The sequence below is a fragment of the Gigantopelta aegis genome, chromosome 11 (genome assembly GCF_016097555.1).
Source record: "Gigantopelta aegis isolate Gae_Host chromosome 11, Gae_host_genome, whole genome shotgun sequence".
Taxonomy (NCBI): Eukaryota; Metazoa; Mollusca; class Gastropoda; order Neomphalida; family Peltospiridae; genus Gigantopelta; species Gigantopelta aegis.
In genome coordinates this window covers 24966107-24987643 of record NC_054709.1, presented here as the reverse complement: position 1 = coordinate 24987643, position 21537 = coordinate 24966107, and the positions used below count along the sequence as shown (strand labels likewise).

Here is a 21537-nt window from a genome sequence, read left to right as displayed (position 1 = left end):
CCATACACACCTACAAAAACGTGAACCCGTACGCCAATCTCGACACCAAATGGTAATTAATATTATTTGCGCTGGAAACGCGTGATAAGCGCTAATTAAACAATGTGCTGGGGTTTGTTAAACCGAATATCCCGTGGTGCGACCAGTTCGTTTTTCACCTTTAATTATCTACTATCGATTACAGGTAAAATGTAATTTATTATGGTTGGTGGATGATATATGTCTGTCACAATGGGCGAAAACCAGTAAGATAACGACGGAGCTCTGCCGTTGTGTAGTAACAAATAACGGCATATTATTAAAGCAACTCCATAAGACAACGCCTGTGAAGAAATTCGGCTATTACCTTGCATGGGCAAGTTCAGCCAGCAAACGTATCACTAACGTTCGCGAACCATTTGGTTTACCGTGAAGCGCATACATTTTTTTTTATTTTTTTTTCGCGGCGTTTTTCTGCTCGGTGTTGCTGAACTCAACCCTTGTTATGTAAAATGTCTGGGAACAAGGATTGAGTTGGATTCACTGCAAGAATGGATTTGGAGAATTTCTGTCCATGAGGTTTCTGGAATCTTGGCATGAAAAGGATTTAAAACCAACGACAGATGTTGAGCGCAGTCGGTGTTTTCAAGGAGTGATGATGTCCAATTCTTCACAGATAGTCGACGACCGGACACCAGTGGAGCTGGGTTTTGAGACTGGTTCCCTGGTTTTGGTCAGTGTTCTTGGAGTTCCCGGCAACCTGCTGGTACTAAGTGCTATTTTCCTTTACAAGAAGATCCGGACCGTGGCTAATGGCTTTGTATTTAATCTTGCGTAAGTTACATTTTCTCTTACATTAAGGAAAAACAAAATACATTTCTGGTCTCTGGTCAGCGCGCGTCGACATTTTTATATTTATTGATAATTTCCCGCGGTAATACGTCTGTTTTTGCCGGGCTTTTCTTGCTATGACGTAAAACCGCATTTGGAGCATCACGTGTATCCTGATTTCAATATAAATATGTCCCTTATTTTGATATCGAATATGCCCACCTTTTCTATGCATGCTTTGAAAAAAAAAAGCCGCACCGATTCTGGAACTTTGGTCTGACCAGAGACCTGCCTTGATAGTTTGACACTAAAAAGAAAGGAATGTTTTATTTAACGACGCACTCAACACATTTTATTTACGGTTATATGGCGTAGGACATATGGTTAAGGACCACCCAGATTTTGAGAGGAAACCCGCTGTCGCCACTATATGGGCTACTCTTCCGATTAGCAGCAAGGGATCTTTTATTTGCGCTTCCCACAGGCAGGATAGCACAAACCATGGCCTTTGTTGAACCAGTCATGGATCACTGATCGGTGCAAATGGTTTACACCTACCCATTGAGCCTTGCGGAGCACTCACTCAGGGTTTGGAGTAGGTATCTGGATTAAAAATCCCATGCCTCGACTGGGATCCGAACCCAGTACCTACCAGCCTGTAGACCGATGACCTAACCACGACGCCACCGAGGCCGGTTTGACACTAAGAATGCGTATTACCTCAGGTATATTACGATTCACAAGATTAAGTTAAAGGGACATTTCTGAGTTTGATGCAGTTTTTAAGATGTTATCGACTAACAGAGACATTTTAACGATTGTAATTACATATCAACTATGTTTTTCTGCATAAAACATTAGTGACTGTATATTAAACGTGTTTCTGATCGTTCTAATATTTGTAATAGGTTAAATTTCATTTTATTTCCTAAATTGTTTTGTTTTTCGTACGTACGAAATTATTTGAAGACAAAATCCAGTTTAAGCTTCTTACAAATATTAAGACGACCAGAAACAAATTGAATATACAGACACCGATATTCTAAACAAGAAACTATATTTAATATGTAAGTTTAATCGTACAAATATTTAATTTTTCGGAAACATCTTATAATGTAGCAAACTCGGGAATGTCCCTTTAAAGTTTGTTTTGTTTATCGACACCACTAAATAGAACACATTGATTTATTACTCATCGGCTATTAGATGTAAAACATAATATGGTAATTATATTATATGGTAATAATAGTCTTAGAGAGGAAACCCGCTACATTTTCCATTAGTAGCAACAGATCTTTTATATGCACCACCCATAGACAGGACAGCATATACCACGGCTTTTGATGTACCAGTCGTGATGAACTGGCCCATCGATGGGGATCGATCCCAGACGAACCAGGCAGAAGCGAGTGCGTTACCACTGGGCCATGTCCCATCTCTGAATAAAACGAAAATGCCCGAATCTAAATAACAACGTGTATTTAGCATTACTTCCAAACTAGGGCTGCAAACGAAACACTACTCATTTTTAAATGCATTACATAAAACCCCACCCCAAAAATAGAATGATAATAACTGAATAATGAAAATACATTGTGAAAAGGTTTGAAGCCCGGTTTTTTTTCCATTAGTTTTGCCGAATTTGAAAGATTTGCACCAACATTGGGAACGGGTAGTATGTTGTATCCAATCTTTCAGGCGTCCGATCCCATTTGCACAGATTGAATGCCAGATCCCATTTGTAGAGATTGGAAGTCAGATCCCATTTGTAGAGATTCGATGTCAGATCCCATTTGTAGAGATTGGATGCCAGATCTCATTTGTACAGATTGGATGCGAGGTCCGATTTGTACAGATTGGATGCGAGGTCCGATTTGTACAGATTGGATGCGAGGTCCCATTTCTACAGACTGGATGCCAGATCCCATTTGTACAGATTGGATGCGAGGTCCCATTTCTACAGACTGGATGCCAGATCCCATTTCTACAGACTGGATGCCAGATCCCATTTGTACAGACTGGTTGCCAGATCCCATTTGTACAGATTGGATGCCAGATCCCATTTGTACAGACTGGATGTCAGATCCCATTTGTACAGATTGGATGCGAGGTCCGATTTGTACAGATTGGATGCGAGGTCCCATTTCTACAGACTGGATGCCAGATCCCATTTCTACAGACTGGATGCCAGATCCCATTTGTACAGACTGGTTGCCAGATCCCATTTGTACAGATTGGATGCCAGATCCCATTTGTACAGACTGGTTGCCAGATCCCATTTGTACAGACTGGTTGCAGTTCTTTATGCAGTTATCAAAGACGCTATCCGGTAACCCGTTGCAGTTTTGTTAATTACAGAGTAAATTAATACAGACACGCAAAATAATAACACAGCATAACTTTTCTTATGAATGTTAATGAATGAATAGAAGTCTCAAGTAATGAAACATGATTAACAAGTTAACAACATGGTGATACAGATAATATACACGTCAGAGCTCTTGGGTGAATGACACACAGGTCTCCCGATAGAGTATGATATTGTTACTGAGACCTCAAGGTTCTCCCTTTGGGTCCAACCTTCCCGGTTATCTCTGGGTCTCTACATATTCTCTGTCTTGTCATGTCATGTCATAGGGTTTTACGTGCACATTCAGAACAAGCTGTTGTAGCGCACGCCTGTCGTGGGCACAAGAGCCGGCCTTGGCCGGCCCCTTTGTCCAAGACAGGAAAGGTGTGTGTGTGTGGGGGGGGGGGGGGGGGGACCGCCTGCACTGGCAGGTGCAAGAGAGCACCAGCAGTCCGATTGAATCGGTAGCAGGCGGGTGGGGGTGGTGGTGGTGCTATGGAATTTTGAGTGGAGCCATTTTAAAGCCAAAGAGAAAATGGTGCGCAGTTTTTGTTGAGTAATTTTGGCGCAATTTTGAACGGTCGGTCGAAAGGTAAATGATTGAGCTAGTATAGGTTTTGAATCGAGTGTAGCTCGTTAGTGAGTCGAGAATAGATCGTTACTTATCGACCTTTATGATGCTGGTTGTCTCCCTAGGTTGTCCGTAGGGTCCTGATAAGGACCTGACCTCTTCTGGTCGTGGCATGACAACCCAGAGGAGACTCGTGCAATTGTGTAGACACTGGCAGGCAAGGCGATTTGTTCCGGGGTGATCGAAGCGCTGATGTTGGTTTGGTCTTCAGTTTCCTCCTCAGTGACACCAAGTACATTTCCCAGCAGCAAGTATTTGGGGATTGGGTAGGGGCGGCCGATATTCTTTTGTTAGGCCTCCCCCGGGTGCATTGCAATTGTGTACTCGGAACCGGTATTCTTTTGTCCGGTTCCTTATTAGAGCACGTGCTGGGCCATTAAAATGTGGGGCGGATGCATTGTTTATCATTAGTCAATGCATCCTGTGTGCTATGTTGCGGTAAGGCAATGTTGTCTGTGTGTAATCCTAGTTTGGTGTTTAGGTTGTACCTATTGTCTTACGTCCCTATTCTAATGTTTCCAACGGTCATCATGACCACCCCTCTCCCCCCCCCCCCGCCCTTGCGTAGTTTTGTTAACACAATGGCGTGGGGAGGGGGGGGGGGATTAGTCTATTCTAAATATCTAATTTGAAGGGCGAGCCCTTGTAGTGTATTCGTATTGGTAAAAAAAGCCTAGTGCTTAAAGTATTTATTTTACCAGTCAATGAAAGAGAGAGTAGAGAAAGGAGGCAGAAAGATAGTTAGCTTATTAGTAATGAATAGTCACATAACATAACTGTCAGCCACTCCAGCGTACTATTAAATTTGTATGTTCCCGCCCCCGCAAAAGATTAATGAAATAATTTATATCTATATGTTGGTAACTGTATATACCAAACTCGGTTGGGCTTGCGCCCGTATACTATATTGGTCTTACTTGGTCAATCTTCTGTTTTCTGTTTTCCAGTTGTCCTTCTGTGCCCTAAGTGACTTACCGTGTCTGCTAGTTTTATTCATCATTAATAAAGTGCATGGTGCGATTACATGAAATGTGCGATATATACATGTGGTTATTCTGGGTCGTGGTTGGCTGGCTTGGACCATTAGGCGAGCGTACTTCCTAAGTTCAAGTTCTGCTCCTGGTTCCTAAGTAGTGTGGTGATTCTCTGGTGATTCTCTGTCTCTTTCTGTTTTCTTTCTTTTATAAGACTCGTCTAAAATGGTTATTTCTTAATGTTCCTTGGGTATTTATTTCCCGTCAATAGCTTTTCCCTAGGCACATACCCAGAGTAAGACCTCTTTGTGAATTGTGTCACATGATCAATTATAATAGTTGTGACGGTACATGCTCTTAATTTCTCTTCGTCTGTGGCGATATTAATTGTTTTAGAAGGCCGTGTGCAGTTCCAAATGCACTTAGCCCAGATGGGCAATTTGTTACGTAATACCTTCGCGCGATCTTGCATTCCAATATGCACTTAGTCCAGCTGTGGAGGCCATGTGGCCAGTAGTTACGTAATACCTCTGCGAGTGCGGTTTTTACAACCGTGATTTGGCGAATGGCGACAGCAGTCTGAAGATCAGAGAAAATATACCGACTCTGGGAGAGGTGGAAATATCAGATGATAGGTGAGGTACCGCCTTGTACCCCCAGGCGATATTCGCTGTCTCTGAGAGTTTTGAATAAACAGCTAGGATTTTAGATATATCGGGGAGAAACATTTGGAAGTATCCAGGGGCACGGACGTCGTCCACTGAACGATCTATATTAGTTCAGACGGGACTTTGGTAAATATATATTTTCTGCTCTGTATATAACCTTGATGTGATTGATGTGACTTTAAATATTTTAATACTGTATTATACCAATATTACTTAGACGGTGCTGCCGGTCATCTGACGCAGTAATCTGTAGGCTCACTGTCCTAAATAATTATATAAAGCTTAGCCAGTCATCCTAGATGACCTAGGTAAATTGTAGGTTATTGTCTTTATTGTGATAGGTACCAGTATTAATTCTGTATTACAAGGTTATTGAATGAGTAGTTAGGGTTAATTAAAAATTAACCAGTTAGGAATAGTGTTGTAATTCTTTTATTAATTAAGTTCCCCTGGAAGCGTTTCTCCATTATCGCACGTGTGTGTGTTAGCGTTTCTCAATTATCACACGTGTGAGTGTTGTGTCACGGTGAAGTGATTAGCATATTGTGTAAACTAGACACCTAGAGATTAACTAATTAAGTGATCAGTTCTGGGTTGCTATTATTGTTCTTATTAATTAACTACGGCGGCAGTACATTTGTCAGCGTAGGTTAATACAGATTCCAAAGTGTATTGTGTTTTTGTTGTGTTTTCTAGTGAACTAAACGTGCTATAATAATATATACTTTATATAAGATCGTATCTCTGATCATACCTAGACGAGCCACATTAGGGTATAACCACCCGTTACAGAGAGATCTAATAGATATACAGTTAGGAGAGATATTTGGACAATCGTGTTTCATTCAGTTACGGGTATTATAGAATCCCCGTGACAGGAGTAGAAAATTGGGGCGCTCGTCCCGGATCTGAAACGGGACATGCATATTTAAAAAAGTATTGTTTGTAAATGGGGGCTTTATAAATTATTTTCACAAATAACTAGAAGTAGCAACGTTGTTCACTAGAAAATTAATTAATAATAAGTGCGTCATATCTAAACATGGATAAGAATTTGCTGGATAGGCCTACGCTCAGTGTAGTGGAGATTAAGCGAGCACGTAAGGCCGAGTTAGTTGAAATCACGGGTGAGCGAGAAATTGATTTAACATCAGCTAAAACCTTAGTCCTTTTATGGAAGACAGTGAGATTGTTCCAGAGATAGAGATAAATGAGTTAAGTGTGGAACAACAATTAGCTTTTAAAAAGCTTGAGTACGAAAGAGAAGAACGTGCATTAGATAGAGAGAGAGAGAGAGAGAGAGAGAGAGAGAGAGAGAGAGAGAGAGAGAGAGAGAGAGAGAGAGAGAGAGAGAGAGAGAAAGAAGATAGGGATAGAGAAGATAGAGCTAGAGATAGAGAAAATAGAGATAGAGATAGGGAAGATAGAGAGAGAGAGAGTGAGAGAGAGAGAGAGAGAGAGAGAGAGAGAGAGAGAGAGAGAGAGAGAGAGAGAGAGAGAGAGAAGAGAGGGAGAGAGAGAGAGAAGAGAGGGATAGAGAGAGAGAAGAGAGGGATAGAGAATACCAGTTTGAAAAATTAAAAGTGGAACATGAGTTAAAGTTGAATACTGAAGAAGTTAGACGAGAGGCAGGAAATGGGTTTAACATGTCGGAGGCTTATAGATCAGTGCCTGTATTTGATGACCAGGAGGTAGATATGTTCTTCCAACTTTTTGAACGGGCCGCTAAGCAGCTAAATTGGCCGCAGTCTAAGTGGACATTGTTAGCCGTGTCTAAGTTTAAGGGGAAGGCTAGTGTAGCTTATAATTCAATGAGTGATGAGCGAGCAAGTCAGTACGACCTAGTTAAGGCGGCAGTGTTGAGGGCGTATGAATTACGACCTCAGGATTATCGTTTACGGTATAGCGAGTTGAGAAAAACGCAGGGTCAGTCTTAAGAAGGCAGGGATGTTTGATAAATGGGTGGTGTCTCATCAGGTAGAGTCATATACCGAGTTACGGGAGTTGTTGATCTTACAGGACATTAAAAATGGATTACCAGTTAGCTTACGTATTCATTTAGAGGATCGTGATGTCAAAAAGATAGAGGAGGCAGGCATAGTGGCAGATGATTACGTGTTAATACACAAAGCTCAGGCAGTACAGGGTAGCTCTTTACAACAGGGTGATAAGAAGAAATTTCAGCCAGGTTTTTCCCGGGAAAGTAACTATCGGGGAGAGTCATCTAGTTGGTCAGCTAGTCAGGCAAGGAATGCACCTGGTGGGCAAAGTAAGGATACGCCTGCATTATCAGCCAATGCACGAACTTTTCGTCCACATTGCAGTTACTGTAAAAAGGATAACCATCTTATCGGGGACCGTTTTAAAAGGAAACGCGATAATGCGCAAGTGGTCGGTTTAGTGAGGTCAGCTCCGTTAGCGAGAGAGTTAATGGTTAGTCCCATGGCAGAGAAAGTAAACCCGTATGTGTCCACTGGTATGGTTTGTGATGTGAAACAAGAATTGAGTCCTAAGGCAATATCAATCTATCGAGATACTGGGTGTAACCTGTCGCTTATGACGTCAAAGTGTTTAGCTGGTATTAAGAATTCAGATACAGGACGTAGTTTGGCCTTAACCTCGGTTACTGGAGAAAAAATGGTTGTCCAGTTACAGAACGTTTTCTTGTGTTCGAAGTTTGTGACGGGACCAGTCATTATGGGTGTTGTAAAGGACTTGCCTGTTGAAAACAGGAGTTTTGTTGGGTAATGTTTTGACTAGTCAGTGTTGTCAGCCGAAATGTGACCAATTGTTAATTGAAGACAGCCCTTTACCAATAAAAGAGTGGGAGGTTGATGAGATTAGATATTCTGCGTCTGTAAAGACTAGGGCTATGGCCAGTAGGGTAACACGATACCCAGAGGATATTTGTGATTTGTCTGATACGTGTGTGAACCATGAAATTGGAGTGGATGAGGTTATCAGTAAAATGGTAGATAAGTCAACTGAGGAATTAAATGTGGTGGAACCTGTTGATCTCCCGCAGAGGGGAATTGAACCAGTTGTGTTTGATAGAGGGGACTGACCTTGTAATAGACAAGAGTTAATCCTAGAGCAGGGGGCTGATTCAAATTTGTTGGCAGCTCGCACTACATTGTTAACAGAGTGAGTATTAATGAATAAGAGAGTTAGAGATAGGAAGGCTAGGAAGCAACTGAACCATGCTCAGAACAAAATAAAATCAGTGTTTGATAGGAAGGCTAGGAAGCAACTGAGCCATGCTCAGAGCAAAATAAAATCAGTGTTTGATAGGAAGACTAGGAGTCGGGAATTTAAACCAGGGGATAAGGTGCTGCTGTACCTTCCCATTAAACGGGGTTCTGTACAGAACAGGTATTTCGGTCCCTATGTTGTGCACAAACGGGTTAATGAGACAGGGTATGTGATAAACACTCCTGATAGGGTTAGGAAAAGTAGGTATTGTCACATCAATTTGCTAAAAGGTTATTTTGACAGACTGCCGATAGTTCCAGTACTACCTGTCCAAATTGAGAGACACTCAATTTCCTGTGATGACGTCAAGATTGCAGAGATCAAATTAACCAACCGCCAGATTCTAGCAGACATGAACCCCCAGCGAGCAAAGTTGACTACGTTGAAACAAGACAATGTTTCCAACGGTTACTAATACCTTAAGCCAGGATGTGCGCCTGGAACCCAACGCTACACCGATTCGACAGCATGCCTATCTGAGAAAACCTGGAAAACATGCGACACTGAAAAAGAAGGAAACGAAGTTCCAGTGGTCAGATGAATGCGCGAACCGTCTCAAGCAGATGCACTACTCGTCTCCCGTGATGGCAGCACCAGACTACCGAATGCCGTTCAAGCTAGCTGTGGATGCCAGTGACGTGGGAGCTGGAGCTGTGCTGTTCCAGGAAGACGAAAATGGACTGGACCATCCTGTAAGTTGACAAACACCAGGTGAACTATTCCACTATAGAGAAGGAAGCTTTGGCCATGGTACAAGCTCTGAAGCATTTTTAGATCTACGTGAAATCGGCAGTGCATCAAGTGGTGGTCTTTACTGATCATAATCCGCTTACCTTCATTCACAGAATGAAAGCCACCAATCAGAGAGTTTTGAGGTGGAGTCTTCTTCTGCAAGAATACCCAATTACCATTGAACATATCAAGGGCACATCCAATGTAATCGCTGATGCCCTGTCCCGAAGTTGAACGTTATGATAATGTGTTGACATTCTTGATTTCTGTTTTGTTTTTATATATTTTATTTGTATACCAGGGACTCAGAGACTCAGTGTGATTACTGGTAGTCACCTTATTATTACATGTGTTATAAATGCCCGTATGCGTCGGTTAACGCACCTTTTTGTTTTAATGTAGTATATTTCCCTATTCCTAGAGTATGGGAAATATCCTTTTTGAGGTGGGGGTGTATTGTGTTTTTGTTGTGTTTTCTAGTGAACTAAACATGCTATAATAATATATACTTTATATAAGATCGTATCTCTGATCATACCTAGACGAGCCACATTAGGGTATAACCGCCCGTTACAGAGAGATCTAATAGATATACAGTTAGGAGAGATATTTGGACAATCGTGTTTCATTCAGTGACAATAGTTAAATGCCGACATAAGAAGTAATACTTAATTGTTGGCAGACCGGGTATTAGCTGGGGGCATCAATTAAAAATCCGAAGTATCTTGATTGCAGTTATGTATTGGTCTGATTGTTAGCCCCTAAGTAAGTAAAGTCTAAGTTATTGCATAATCGACAGGTGGCACCCTAACAATGAATTGAATCGTATATGAACGCTAAAAATATTTAAAGTATATTTGAATATACACATGTAGTTGTAAATCTTCCACTGTGATAATAAGAACGTGAACAAATTTCCTTGTAACTTGGACCAATCCAAATTAATAACAAAATATACGAATATTCTAATAAGCATACTTTTATGCAAAATATCGCCAGTTCGGAAAACGTATCTCAACTTTCTATAATATGTTTTTTTTTTAAAGATTTCATTGATCTTATTTATCTTTGAAGAAAGTTTTTTCCCCCTTTATTTCCACATATACCCCTCTTTATTTCTGTTTCTAGTACTTTTTTTCCTAGTCTCCAGAACATTTCCCCTTCAGTTATGTAAGGCTTTTGCATTGCTAATATCCCGTTTTACATTATCATGTTAAGCCTATCTGTTTCATCTTAATATTGAATACTAGGCATGTGTGCATACGTCTCGCGCACTTTGTGTTCCCTTTCGTCTATCTTCGGCTTCATCCCTGTTACTCCACACATCCGTGTCTGTCTGTCTGTCTCTCTCTGTCTCTCTGTCTCTGTCTCTGTCTCTCTCTGTCTCTCTCGCTCTCTCTCTCTCTCTCTCTCTCTCTCTCTCTCTCTCTCTCTCTCTCTCTCTCTCTGTGTATGTGTGTGTGTATATATATTTCTCTCTCTCTCTCTCTCTCTCTCTCTCTCTCTCTCTCTCTCTCTCTCTCTCTCTCTGTGTGTGTGTATGTGTGTGTGTATATATTTCTCTCTCTCTCTCTCTCTCTCTCTCTCTCTCTCTCTCCTCTCTCTCTCTCTCTCTCTCTCTCTCTCTCTCCTCTCTCTCACACACACACACACACACGCGCACATGAACATGCATATGTATACATATATTATTTAATAAGTGCATTATATACGAGTGTATAGATTTAATTATGTATCGTTTATGTATATACAATAATACCATGTACAGCAATGATTCAAGGCCCCAACCATGACCTTGCTTATGTTTCTGGGGACACTAAAATCAAAAAAAAAAATCCATACATCGAGGATCCTGCACCTGGAAGAATGGATACATAGGAAATACCGCACTCATTTCAGTTTAATACCATTTTTATGAACGCGTACATTAAATACCATTTCCTAATGTACGCGTTCATAAAAATGGCACTAAACTGAAATGAGTGTAGCATTTTATTACCTTCCTATAATTATTGCTTAGATTGCATCAAAAAGTAGCAACAGTAAACATTCAAGGCAGCTAAGGGCGACTAAGAATTTCACAAAGGTAGTCCGTTGGGCGACCATCGACTTTAGGGTCTGGCAAGCAGAGCGTGATTATGCTAGTAGCACACGCAACGTGTTAGGGCCCCGCGCTTCAGGGGGCTCCGCGGTGGGCCGAGTCTGTCTAAAAATAGAGCTGAAAACATATAGCAGACACTGCATGTATCTTTAAAATGTGGAAGTCGTCGGCTTATTGGAATGAACTGTTAGAAAATATAAATATTTAGGCTATTTACCGTTTGCATCAACAGGGAGCCGATGAATTGTCATGTAACTTAAAGGGACATTCCTGAGTTTGCTGCGATTTTTAAGATATTATTGACTAACAGAGACTTTTTAACGATTGTAAATACATATCAAATATATGTTTCTGTATAAAATATTAGTGGGTGTATATTAAATGTGTTTCTGATTGTTCTAATATTTGTACCAGGTTAAATTTCATTTTATTTCCTAACAAATATTAAGACGACCAGAAACACATTGAATATGTAGACCCTAATATTCTAAACAAGAAAATATATTTAATATGTAAGTTTAATCGTAGAAATATTTTATTAGTCGAAAACATCTTACAATGCAGCAAACTGGGGAATGTCCCTTTAACCAGTACATTAAAAATGAGATTTATTCTGTATAATTTAATGATAATTTGGTAAGAAACATGTTTATTTATACTAGAATTCTTTCTTCTTCTGTTTTTAAATGTTATTTAAGTTGGTATGGGTTTTAAAGTGACAGACCCTAGTTTGTAAACACTAAGGCATATTTTCCACCTAGACCCAAGTTTCAACCCCTAAAAATAGATACTAAGTTTGGTTAATTTACAAACCTGTAACAAATTTGGATACAACTGAGTGAAACAAGAGTCTGTGACGTTGAAATACCCTGAACAATAGACTAAAACGCGACTCCGTAACCGTTACTTCTCAGCTGCACGTGCGTTTTTAAAAATATGCAAAATAAATGTTTTGGTATTAGAAACACCAGGACAACCAGAAACACTTCGGTTGTACGGAAATGGATAACCTAAACAATAAAATATAAGTAATGTTTGATTTCAGTGATCATATACCGTTCTAACATTGAACAATATGTCGCAGCAATCTAATTAAAATTAGCTCCACTATTACATGTGGATCTAAAGACAGCCAGTTGGAGCTCATGTCCACCAATCAAAACCTTACTTGCAGAATCCTGCCAGTGATTTAAAACTAACAACACTGCGTAGTCCCCAATGTCCAGGTAACATTTCGTCTGTAAATAATAATTTAAATATTGACCAATTACACTTCGCCTTTCATAGCGTTATTCGGGAGCATACAAATTCTAAAAATATCGGGCGAGACTATTTATGCAGTAGGCGAACTTGTTGGTCTATTTGAACATTAAAAAATAGGGGGAAAAGTGCAGTAATAAACTCTGGATTGTATACTAGTATAAACTTTGTTGATAATAGTAACAACATAATGCTGGGGAAACGGGAATAAAGTTTGTTTTGTTTTGTTTAACGACACCACTAGAACACACTGATTTACTAATCATCAGCTATTGGATGTCAAACATTTGGCAATTTGGTAGAGAAAACGCGATACATTTTTCCATTAGGAGCAAGAGATCTTTTATAATATGCACCATCCCACAGACAGGATAACACATACCACATCCGTTTAAGTTTTATATACCAGTCGTGGTGCACTGGTTATAACGAATTTTATCCTAATGGGTCCACCGACTGGGATCGATCCCAGACCGACGAAACGAGAATGTTCAAACACCGAGCGCTCGCTGTTGCATTTTAAAGGAATGCAAAGTAATGCATGCTTGACAAACACATAAGCACTGAGGCTACTTTTACTGATAAATCAGCAAGATATTTTGACAGGACAGTGCATACCATGGCATTTGGTATAACAGTCGGGTGGCGGAACTGATTGGGACGGGGGAGGACAGCAATCCCCTCCCCGCCCCCCCCTCCCCCCAACTATTGCTACCTGAGGCGAAGTGCTTTACCATTGAGCGACAATCCGCACATAACGTTAAATGAAAACAAAAGGTTTGTTTTGTTTAACGACACCACTGGAACACATTGATTAATTAATCATCGGCTATTAAATGTCAAACATTTGGTAATTCTGACTTGTAGTCATCAGAGGAAACCCGCTACATTTTCCGTGATGCAGCAAGGGATCTTTTATATGCACCATCCCACAGACAGGAAAACACATACCAGCGGTGCACTGGTTGGAACGAGAGAAAAACCCAGTCAGCTTAATGGATCCACCGAGGTGGTTGGATCCTGCGACAGAAGCACCTCATGCGAGCACTCAACTGACTGAGCTAAATCCCGCCCTCCCAACGTTAAATGAATGCAACTGGACAGAACATCAACGAATTGAGTTAGAATCGTGTCACACCGTTGGTTTGTTCTCACTTTCTCTACATCCATGAGCGTACGAGACAAGGGGGCGAGCCGGGAGGGGGGGGGGGGGCGAGCCCGGAGGGGGGGGGGGGGGGGCAACTGCTGCTGGACCAAAACCTCAAATTCGGGCAAAAATTATACCATCGACTTTAGGGTCTGGCAAGCAGAGCGTGATTATGCTAGTAGCACACGCAACGTGTTAGGGCCCCGCGCTTCAGGGGGCTCCGCGGTCGGCCGAGTCTGTCTAAAAATAGAGCTGAAATCATATTGCAGACACTGCATGTATCTTTAAAATGTGGAAGTCGTCGGCTTATTGGAATGAACTGTTAGAAAATATAAATATTTAGGCTATTTACCGTTTGCATCAAAAGGGAACCGATGAATTGTCATGTAACTTAAAGGGACATTCCTGAGTTTGCTGCGATTTTTAAGATATTATTGACTAACAGAGACTTTTTAACGATTGTAAATACATATCAAATACATGTTTCTGTATAAAATATTAGTGGGTGTATATTAAATGTGTTTCTGATTGTTCTAATATTTGTACCAGGTTAAATTTCATTTTATTTCCTAACAAATATTAAGACGACCAGAAACACATTGAATATGTAGACCCTAATATTCTAAACAAGAAAATATATTTAATATGTTAGTTTAATCGTAGAAATATTTTATTAGTCGAAAACATCTTACAATGCAGCAAACTGGGGAATGTCCCTTTAACCAGTACATTAAAAATGAGATTTATTCTGTATAATTTAATGATAATTTGGTAAGAAACATGTTTATTTATACTAGAATTCTTTCTTCTTCTGTTTTTAAATGTTATTTAAGTTGGTATGGGTTTTAAAGTGACAGACCCTAGTTTGTAAACACTAAGGCATATTTTCCACCTAGACCCAAGTTTCAACCCCTAAAAATAGATACTACGTTTGGTTAATTTACAAACCTGTAACAAATTTGGATACAACAGAGTGAAACAAGAGTCTGTGACGTTGAAATACCCTGAACAATAGACTAAAACGCGACTCCATAACCGTTACTTCTCAGCTGCACGTGCGTTTTTAAAAATATGCAAAATAAATGTTTTGGTATTAGAAACACCAGGACAACCAGAAACACTTCGGTTGTACGGAAATGGATAACCTAAACAATAAAATATAAGTAATGTTTGACTTCAGTGATCATATACCGTTCTAACATTGAAAAATATGTCGCAGCAATCTAATTAAAATTAGCTCCACTATTACATGTGGATCTAAAGACAGCCAGTTGGAGCTCATGTCCACCAATCAAAACCTTACTTGCAGAATCCTGCCAGTGATTTAAAACTAACAACACTGCGTAGTCCCCAATGTCCAGGTAACATTTCGTCTGTAAATAATAATTTAAATATTGACCAATCACACTTCGCCTTTTATAACGTTATTTGGGAGTATACAAATTTTAAAAATATCGGGCGAGTCTATTTTAGTGGCCGCAGTACAGCGAACCATACCAATACGTACGAGGTTGGTTATCAGTCTTCAATTTTACATTACAAATTATTTATTTATTTAAAAAAAAAAAAAAAAAAAAAAAAAAAAAAAAAAAAAAAAATCAGTCTTCAGTTTTACATTACAAATTATTTATTTTATAAAATAAAACATGTTTTAAGGCATTCGTAATTCACACGAAACATGTCGTATACCCTCAGGATAATTCGGAATGTTTTCAAATTATTTTTAAATCACTGGCAGGATTCTGCAAGTAAGGTTTTGATTGGTGGACATGAGCTCCAACTGGCTGGTGTTAGATCCACATGTAATAGTGGAGCTAATTTTAATTAGATTGATGTCGCAGTGTTTAAAAACTAGGGTATGTCCCTTTAAACTAAATAACATGTTTTTTATATGAATTTTAACTTTATTCATTACGAAGTTAAATATCAATTCATCGGTTTCCATATCTGGGTCATTAACCTCGATGGCTGACACTCGGACACCCCAAGTTAATCCAGCAAACGTTTGGCTAACGTTCGCGAACTATTAGATTGGTTCTCAATGGGGCCATTTGGTTTCATGTTGAGCGCATAAACCAGTCTAGTGTACGTTTTTCTGCTCGGTCTGGTTGAACGTAGCCTTGAACGTCCGCTAGACTGGCTTATGTGCTACCCGTTAAACCAAATGGCCACATCGAGAACAAATCGAATAGTTCGTGTGATACCAAATGGTTTATTCGACGGCGGTTTTAAAACTACTTCGTGTTACTGAGAGTAAAATCAGACCTCAGTTCAGCCAGCCGTTTTTCACTAACGTTTGCGAACTATTTTGACTGGATTCCGAAGTGGTTTCTCTTTTTAACACGAAGCGCATAAACCAGTCAGGCGGACGTTTTTTCTGCTCGGTCTGGCTGAACTCAGCACTGCTTTCAATAAGAAATGTAATAAATGGTACGTCACATTGTGTTGACCCCATTCTCACGTAAAGGAATGCTAAAGCAAGGCTTTTGGACTGGTGTGCATATTCAACGATACATAATGCACATTATTACTTAATATCAACAAGTATAATCGTACAGTTAATTAATAAAACGGTTAAGTGTGACGGCTATTATATATAACGGGCGAAGCCATTTTGTACCATCCCAGTGAATACGCCCTCTGGCGATCTGGTGGTTACGTAATACCTAACGTGTCACGTCAGGAATTAGTCTTCGAACTGAAGAAACAAAATATACCTGATTTTTGCGGATGCATCGCAATGTTCTGTAATAATAATCATCCCAGTAACACAGCAACATATATATGTGGTTTATTTTCAGTATAAAATAAACCACCATTGTCAAAGTGTTGAAATAACTGCATTATATTTTGTATATATATGTAACCGTGGGAATGTGTTTGGGACATGCAATGACCTTATATTCACAAAGCATGAACCGGTAGGAAACATACAATCGGAGTTATAACCCATTTGTACCCTTTTGCGTTTCTTTTTTTGAAGAGTATATATTAACCCACGTACTGAAATAATAGTCGGAGTGTTTTCTTGGTTAATTGGTCTTTTCTTTTCTTTCCGTGGCCTGTACCTGTGGTTCTTGATTGGCAGGTGCATATTTAGACGGCCCCTAGACACTGTGTCTAGACACACTAAAAAGACATGCCTCTTTTATTAAGATCACAGGGTATTGTGTGATAACCTCAAATCGTAATGGATTTTACCAGCTTTATTACTGTAAGTAATTCTGTAAAACCCTTGATTAAGTAGACTTTCCCATCTAAAATCACAAAACTGACCAATTACTTCGTCCCAAAGAAAAGAAAAGTATCACTTGGGTATCGTGAGTGGTCGTTTTTGCTCGAACGTATCCTACCAATAGGCCTAATCATATGCATTTTTTCATTGGATTTTTTAAAAGAAAAAAATACTATAACTCCATTTCGTTATATAGATGCAAATTGAAATATATTTAGTTAAATAGTTTATTATATTATCAAGTCATTTATGTTGTTTTACAAGTCAGGTTGATGAAAGCGAAGCGCCGGGTCGTAAATTAGGGCATTTGTTTACATTGTGCATAATAGAGAAGTTGGACCTGAGCTGACGTCACTTCGCCCCAAGCTATACCACCGGACGTCACAAAAACGAAACAAAATGGCTGCCCCCAGTTAGCATGAATAATCATGTTTTTTTTTATTAACTCTAAAATTACGCGTTTTTCATTTGTTAAAGTGTCAGTATATGTTGGTGGTCCGGGTATGAATCTTTCCAACACATAAGGCTCTTGTTGGAGTTTAGTCTACCTTTAATGTAACATGCGCCTATCGCGTTAGCGTTTATATGCGTGCCCGTTAGATACTATTTGTCTTACAACAAGTTGTTTTAAAATGTATCTAACGAGCAAATTTTAACATCTTGTTCGACGAAAACTTATTTACAGCACTTACGCATCATAGTGTAATGGTTTTCGACCGTGCTGTATTTTCATTGGATGTATGACATTGGTGACCTGGTCATCACCTACGAGCAGCTAGTCGTATGTCTTGAAATTGTTAACAAATGTGCATGTGATAACAAGTGTGTGTTATTAAAACTAACGAATGATGTTCTCACCAACTGGGGTGCAAGAAAGATAGATTATTGCATGAGCGGGAGTGCCACATGGAATTTATGAAACGAGTTTGGGAGTTTTTTATTTCCCAAGCGAGAAGTATAAAAGAATTTCCAAACGAGTTTCATACATTTCGTATGGCATTCCCACGAATGTTATAATTTATTTATTATTCTCAAAGTTTGCTTTATAACGAACGTTATCACGGTTAATAACATTCAGCGATGTCAATATTAATTGTGATTCTATAAATAAATTAATTAATTACAAGTCACTTTGTATTTTAGAAGAGTAGCAGGATTGAAAATGTTATATATTATTATAGTAGGCCTACATCGGCTTTAAAATTTTATTTATTTATTCATTTCATTTCATTTATTTATTCATTTATTTTATTTATTAATTTAATTTAATTTAATTTAATTTAATTTAATTTAATTTAATTTAATTTAATTATTATTATTATTATTATTATTATTCACGATAACGGACACCGTTCAAATATTTGAATGCCAAAATAAAGTTTACATAAACATACGAGACGGAGGGGGGGGGGGGGGGGAGGGAAGAGGCAACTGGCCATTCGAACAAAAACGATAGTAGTACAGGCATTATGTACTATGACCTCACACACATTGCAACAAAAGCTCTCTCAGTTGTTTTGTACCCCTAAGATACTCGGGCAAAATGTGATAACCTAAGACCGTTTAACATGTATTTTGTCACTCTACCAGCAAAATTAGTTGCAATCCATGTACAAATGCGTAGTGACTAGTTTTCACCCCTTTATAGCTGTTTGGTTTAGTGTTAATATGAATAAATGTTATCCAGATTCAGGTATTTTCATTCAATTTGTGCAAAAACCAGCCTTCCCCCTACAAAAATGAGAGCCCGTATGTCTATGCATATGGCATTTTGTTGATGTAGAATGTTTATGATAGCAAATCTAAATTTCGTTGAGTATTTTTTTTATTTTATTAAAAAACGTTACGGATATTTTTCATCTGCCGGTAGTACTAAACCAAATAACTTCCGGCTAGGTCAAAGTTCGAAGTGGACCCAACTTTTGATAGAGAAGTGAACACCATACGTCCTGTGATTGGTGATAAATGTGAGTGTGTTGGTTGTAAAAAAGAAATAGTTTTATCTGGGCAAAAAATGTATGCAATTTTATTTCATTTAGTACCACTGTGTCAAGTAGCCTTGTGTTTGAAACATGTATGGGGTATCTGTAACAAAAATACTCAAATTTCGTGCGGAACTAGGGTAGTCATAGACGCTACCCGTTATCTCAGAAATTAGCAGCTTGACACCCATTTTTTTCTGATTCACTTGAAGGGTGAAGGATGGTAGTATTTATATCCGTCGCGTGTATGTCGATTGATACGCTGCAGGTAGGAGTTTTAGCCACATATGTTACTATTGTCGTGTATGGGATTTGATTTGGTAGTATACACCCTGTCAGCATACGGTTGTTACGGACACTACATGGGATTAGTATAAGTCAGGTTCCGACACTATCGATCCCCTTATATCTGTTACTTGATAGTACTAAAACGTTAAATTATTTGGACTGCTGAAGTATATATAGTGGGTAATAAGAAAGGAAAGGAAATGGTTTCTTTAACGACGCACTCAACACATTTTAATTACGGTTATATGAAGCCGGACATATAGTTAAGGACCACACAGATTTGAGGTAGGAAACCGCTGTTGCCACTCCAAAGGCTACTCTTTTCGATTAGCAACAAGGGATATTTTATATGCACCATCCAATAGACAGAACAGAAATTACCACGGCCTTTGACATACCAGTTGTGGTGCACTGGCTGTAGAGAGTGGTTAATAAGACGTCACAATCTGCTTTTAGTTACAATGCAAATATAATTAACGTCAAATGCAAAATGCAGTGTATATGAAATAGCGGGGTTTTATGTATTAGAAATCTTTAATTAAGTGCATAGTATTGGTTGCTTCCCAGCCTTTGGCATGTAATATTATATACATATACACATATATACTCTCTCTCTCTCACTCACTCACTCACTCACTCACTCACTCACTCACTCACTCACTCACTCACTCACTCTCTCTCCCTCCCTCTCTCTCCCCTCCTCCTCTCCCTCCCCTCCCTCTCTCTCTTCCTCCCTCCCTCCCCCCCCTCTCTCTCCCTCCCTCTCTCTCTCCCTCTCCCCTCTCTCTCTCTCTCTCTCTCTCTCTCTCTCCCTCTCCCCCTCCCTCCCCCTCTCTCTCCTCCCCTCTCTCCCCCCCTCTCTCCTCCTCTCTCTCTCTCTCCTCTCCCCTCTCTCTCTCTCTCTCTCTCTCTCTCTCTCTCTCTCTCTCTCTCTCTCTATATATATATATATATATATATATATATATATATAAAGGTTTGTTTATTACCGTTCTACTAATTAATACTGTCAAAGGCTGGCAGTCGATGTACTGCCGGCTTTTATTTGGTCGCGTGGTGATGATGAACTCATCTGCCTCTTTGGGGCTGGTGGGTACCGGGTTCGAACCACGTGTCTAATATGTGATATTTTGGTCTAGAGAAGGAAGGAAGGAAGGAAATGTTTTATTTAACGACGCACTCAACACATTTTTAATTTACGGTTATATGGCGTCGGACACATGGTTAAGGACCACACAGATGTTGAGAGATGAAACCCGCTGTCGCCACTTCATGGGCTACTCTTTTCGATTAGCAGCAAGGGATCTTTTACATGCACCATCCCACAGACAGACAGCACATACCACGGTCTTCGATATACCAGTCGTGGTGCACTGCCTATAACGAGAAATAGCCCAATGGGCCCACCGACGGGGACTGATCGCGCATCAAGCGTGGTCTAGCGACTGAGAGAGGAAACATGTTAAAGCCACGATTAAAGTTAAAAGTTCAAGTTTGGTTTATTTAACGACACCACGAGAGCACATTTATTTGTATGTTTATTAATCATCGTCTATTGCACGTCTAACATTTGGTAATTCTGACATTTAGTCTTGCATTGTTTTCATTAGCACTAAGGGATCTTTTATAAGCACTTTCCCTCAGGCAGGACAGCATATACCACAACCCTTGGCTATAACAGTTGAGTGGCACTAGTTGGGATGGAAAACCCCCCAGAGAATCGGACCACAGAGGGGATACGATCCTGTGATCCAAACACCTCATTCTAGCACTTTACCAACTGGACCAGATCAACCCCAGCACATTGATCTATTAATAATCAGCTTTTGTAATTATGACATATAGTCAAAGGAAGACACAGAGAGAGAGAGAGAGAGAGAGAGAGAGAGAGAGAGAGAGAGAGAGAGAGAGAGAGAGAGAGAGAGAGAGAGAGAGAGAGAGAGAGACACACAGAGAGAGAGAGAGAGGGAGACAGAGACAGATTCATAAACACCATATAATATAATAATAATAATAATAATAAAAAGCAGTCCTTAAACAGAAGGGGAGAATAGATGTAATTTCAGTAATGAAATGCTGTTCTAACAATAGCTATTGGTTCATTATT

At 39.6% G+C, this 21537-nt stretch overlaps 1 protein-coding gene across 1 annotated transcript in view; it reads left to right on the top strand.

The window, feature by feature from the left end:
• Window positions 1–629: 629 nt before the first annotated feature.
• The window catches only part of LOC121385659 (melatonin receptor type 1A-A-like), a 34861-nt gene continuing 13953 nt past the window's right edge, over window positions 630–21537 (top strand). Inside the window, exon 1 of the mRNA XM_041516419.1 lies at window positions 630–813. Within this exon, the coding sequence (XP_041372353.1) occupies window positions 635–813 (179 nt within the window). The 5' untranslated portion in view covers window positions 630–634. The remainder of the gene's footprint in view (window positions 814–21537) is intronic.